Source organism: Propithecus coquereli, unplaced genomic scaffold (genome assembly GCF_000956105.1).
Source record: "Propithecus coquereli isolate 6110/MARCELLA unplaced genomic scaffold, Pcoq_1.0 Scaffold77, whole genome shotgun sequence".
In the NCBI taxonomy this organism is placed as follows: Eukaryota; Metazoa; Chordata; class Mammalia; order Primates; family Indriidae; genus Propithecus; species Propithecus coquereli.
In genome coordinates, this window is record NW_012153840.1 from 9,514,074 (window position 1) to 9,518,198 (window position 4,125).

Below are 4,125 nucleotides of genomic sequence, written 5' to 3' on the forward strand. Positions count from 1 at the left end.
AGCTGGGACTTAATTCTGTGCAGTGTGAGCAGGGGAGGCTCATGTCAGAGCCCTGTTTTAGGCAGATGGCTGCGGGGCTGGTGTGGAGGATGGACCGGCTCCGAGGGGGTGAGGTTGGAGGCCATGCTCTTTCCACAGAGTCCTGCCTCAGGCCCGCCTGGGTTCCAGTTGCTTCCCCTCTCCCCACTGCTCTCCCCCAACTGTGGTGGGGTCCCTGCCCACGGCACCGTGGGGCTCCTGGCTGCATGGCAGGTCCTCACACGTCCTCCTCCCCTGCAGATGACCAAGATGCTGGACCTCCTGGAAGATTTCCTGGAGTACGAAGGCTACAAGTATGAGCGCATCGACGGCGGCATCACTGGGGGCCTCCGGCAAGAGGCGATCGACAGATTCAATGGTACCCCGCCCGCCTGCCTGCCCAAGGGCTCCGACTGGGACACCTTTGGCCGCTTCTCCCAGGCCGGGTTCTTAGCCAGACCACCCAGCTAATGTCCCGATGAGCTGCCCCGCAAATGGCCGGAGAAGGCAGACTGGTTCCCAAGGGCACAGCAGCTTCCCCGGAGTTTCAAATGCTAAAATGATTCCTTCCTTGGAAACTTCTGGGGGTCTGCTGGAATTTTGAGGAGCCCAGTGGATAACACCTGTTCTACATGGAGTTAGAAATAGACGAGGAGAAAGGTAGATTGAGGAGGAAAATGTCACCCTTGTCACCAAATGAAGCTGATGCTCAGGGTCTGGCTGGCACCTGCAGGCCTCTAATATTGATACCAGATAAACCCCAGTTACAAGCAGTGCTGGACAGAGCCTGCCGCCAGCGCACAGAGCCGAGCGTGCTCCCTGGGGACTTGTCCGCAGGCAGGAGCGAGCGAAGGCCAGGGCCGCACATGGTCAGGTTCTTCTCCCAAACTCACCTCTCTGCTCAGCCTTGCCGGCCTGGGAAGGAGAGGGAGGGGTGCAGCTCCCTCCGTAGTACAGGAAGCCTCGGAAGCGGGGAGTGGCCAGCTGAACTGGTGGCCTCCTCAGTGGCAAGTCTGTGGCAAATAGCAACAAGCTTTGTGTCCCTGGAGCTCGTGGCCATTTCCCAGCTCTTACCCTTGGAAAAATGCTGGAGCCACACTGCCCAGGCGCCCAAAGCAGCGGTTCCTCTTGGCCACTTGGGCCAGAGAGACAAGGGAGGCACAGAGAGTACAGAGTTTTGGAATCTAGACACAGCCCTGGCCACACGTGGAAGCAGGGGTGGCGGAAGCATTCGGCCAACCGGGCAGCTGTTTGCAGCTTCAGTGGGTGCTGTGGTCAGTCCCGGCCACTTGAGGCAGGGCCCTGATGGCCTGAGAACCAGCCATCCTGTGACAGTCGAGATTGCCCCGTGGAGTGGGCCCCTGGGCCCCGGAGCTATACGCGTGTGTTCCTGGCTGCTCTGACAGCACCAGCGGGCTGGGGACATGGAGGACTTGGCTGTCCAGGGTCTCACGATGGCTGACCCCCTATAGGAGCCCTGCCTGTACTCGCTGGCTGTTTGCAGTTTGGCCTTTGCCCATTTGAGATGTGAAAATCGACTTCCTTCTCATTCTAGCTCCCTCCCATTGGGCCTGGGCTCAAAGCACTGTTGGGGGCTAAACGGGCACAGGTTGGGTCTCTTCCAGCTCCCGAGGGCAGGTGTGGCCACCCGTCTATGATGGGTCACTGGCCTTGTCCTGCTTCTCTGCCAGGGACCTGTCGCTGCAGTTCCCGCCCTGTCTGCCATCCCTGTCCCTCACCCAGGTGTTCCCCTACTCACCCCGCACCTCTGGCCTCTCTCTCCCAGCCCCCGGCGCCCAGCAGTTCTGCTTCCTCCTCTCCACCCGGGCGGGCGGCCTGGGCATCAACCTGGCCACGGCGGACACCGTCATCATCTACGACTCGGACTGGAACCCGCACAACGACATCCAGGTCTGTGCCTCCCCCGGCCCCGGCCCCTCTCAGTGGGCCCCTCGTCCCTGGCCTTGGGCAGGACCCCCATTCCTCATACTCTCTCCTGTGACCCCCTTGCCTCCCTGGTCTTCCTGCGGGCCTCCCTCCCCTGTGGAACTGTAGCCCCAGGAGGGCCCTGGGAGGTGAGTGGCCTAGCCTCTGTCCCACCAGCTCCCTTATTGTACAGAGGAGGAAATGGGCCCAGAGAGGGCAGGGAGGTATCCAAGGGCACACAGCAATCTGTGATGTCCATTGACCCTGGTCCCTCCCATCACCCCCAGGACCAAGGCCATGGAAGGCGGCAGGATTAGTGAGTCCTGAGTCCCAGAGGGGCATCAGTTTTAGAGGGGACAAGGGGCATAGAGTTGGGCCTGTTGGAGGTGGGGGACAGGGTGAGATGGAGAAGGAGGCAGATGGGGCTAGGGAAGGACGGGAGGCTTGGGGGTTTAGGGCTGTGGGAATACAGCCACCCTGATGTCCCCCAGCCACCCCACTCGGGGGCGGGGACACATATTTAACACTTACACTCTTGGTGGCACACACACAAACTCATGTCTCTCATGCACACGTGTGTGCACCCATGTGCAGTCGCTTGCACAGATTCACACAGTCACACCAGGGTCACATCACATGGGGATGCACCGAGTCTCAGGCACGTCCTTGTATTGCACCGTGCAGCTTTAGGGCCTTGCTGCCCTCCAAAGGTGGCTGTGCGTCTCCAACTTGTGGTCCTGCTGTCCCGTTGGCGGCTCACTCACAGGGAGGTGCAGCTCCCCAGCTCCCCATGACCTGCCCTCGCAGCCCCGTGCGGCTTCCATTACATCCAGCACACTGGCCCCCTCGTCCCGCGCACGCACCCCTGCACACTGCAGTCCTGCCTGGCTCCACCTGCCTGGGCACATTTCCACTCCAAACCCAGCCTGGCAGCCAGGCGCACACGAGGCTCCACGCAGCCGGGCAAGTGAGCACAGCTGAGGCTACGCATGCACAACACGCCTCTCCGTGTGCAGTCCTGCGGCTGTTCCATGCTCATAGACTCACGTGCATGCCCCTCACCACGTGGCACCCGGCCCTGCACCCGGAGCCCTCGGTTGAGCCACGGCGGCTGAGCTACAGGTCTCCCCAGGCCTTCAGCCGCGCCCACCGCATCGGGCAGAACAAGAAGGTGATGATCTACCGCTTCGTGACTCGGGCCTCGGTGGAGGAGCGCATCACACAGGTGGCCAAGCGCAAGATGATGCTCACGCACCTGGTGGTACGGCCCGGCCTCGGCTCCAAGTCGGGCTCCATGACCAAGCAGGAGCTGGACGACATCCTCAAGTTCGGCACGGAGGAGCTCTTCAAGGACGACGTGGAGGGTGGGCCTCTGTTCTCGGGGAGCATGTGGGGGGATGGGTGGCCCTGCTTGAGACACTCCCACCCAGGGCCTGCCCGGGTCCCTGCCAGCCTCACCGCGCACAGCCTCCCTCTCCCCTCCTTGTCGGGGCTGGCCAGGCTGGCGTCTCTGGGTGCTGCCCGCCAGCCCTACAGCCCCTCTGAGCTCGGGCACCAGCACCCTCCTCCTCTGCCCCGCAGGCATGATGTCTCAGGGCCAGAGGCCCATCACACCCATCCCTGATGTCCAGTCCTCCAAAGGGGGGGCCCTGGCCGCCAGTGTGAAGAAGAAGCATGGGAGCACCCCGCCAGGTAGGGGCCAGCCGGTCCAGCCCCCAGCTCCTCCTCTGTCTGGGCTGCTGCTCCTGGGGAGGAAGGGGCTCCCCTACCCTCTCCAGCCCCTTTCTTGGGTGTCCTGGGACTGCGGGTGGGCAGGAGTGCGGCTGTCACAGGACAGTTTCCTCTGTCTGGTCACCCTGCTCCTCTGCTGCAGCCCCTGGGGGGACTGGGAAGGGCCATAGCTGGGAGTCTGTCCTGGTGGGGCCCGCGGCTCACCTGGGCATTTTTCGTCTCTGTCCCCACACTGTACCCTGTCTGCCCTCTAGGTGACAACAAGGACGTGGAGGACAGCAGTGTGATCCACTATGACGATGCGGCTATCTCCAAGCTTCTGGACAGGAACCAGGACGCCACGGACGACACGGAGCTACAGAACATGAACGAGTACCTGAGCTCCTTCAAGGTGGCGCAGTACGTGGTGCGCGAGGAGGACGGCGTGGTAAGGTCCCCGCCCCGCCCTCC

At 62.5% G+C, this 4,125-nt stretch overlaps 1 protein-coding gene across 1 annotated transcript in view; it reads left to right on the forward strand.

Annotated features, from left to right (window-relative positions):
- Positions 1-4,125, forward strand: part of CHD5 (chromodomain helicase DNA binding protein 5) — an 81,327-nt gene that overhangs the window by 41,151 nt on the left and 36,051 nt on the right. Inside the window, exons 21-25 of the mRNA XM_012662557.1 lie at positions 280-397; positions 1,805-1,929; positions 3,077-3,308; positions 3,526-3,636; positions 3,930-4,102. Of these exons, the coding sequence (XP_012518011.1) occupies positions 280-397; positions 1,805-1,929; positions 3,077-3,308; positions 3,526-3,636; positions 3,930-4,102 (759 nt within the window). The remainder of the gene's footprint in view (positions 1-279; positions 398-1,804; positions 1,930-3,076; positions 3,309-3,525; positions 3,637-3,929; positions 4,103-4,125) is intronic.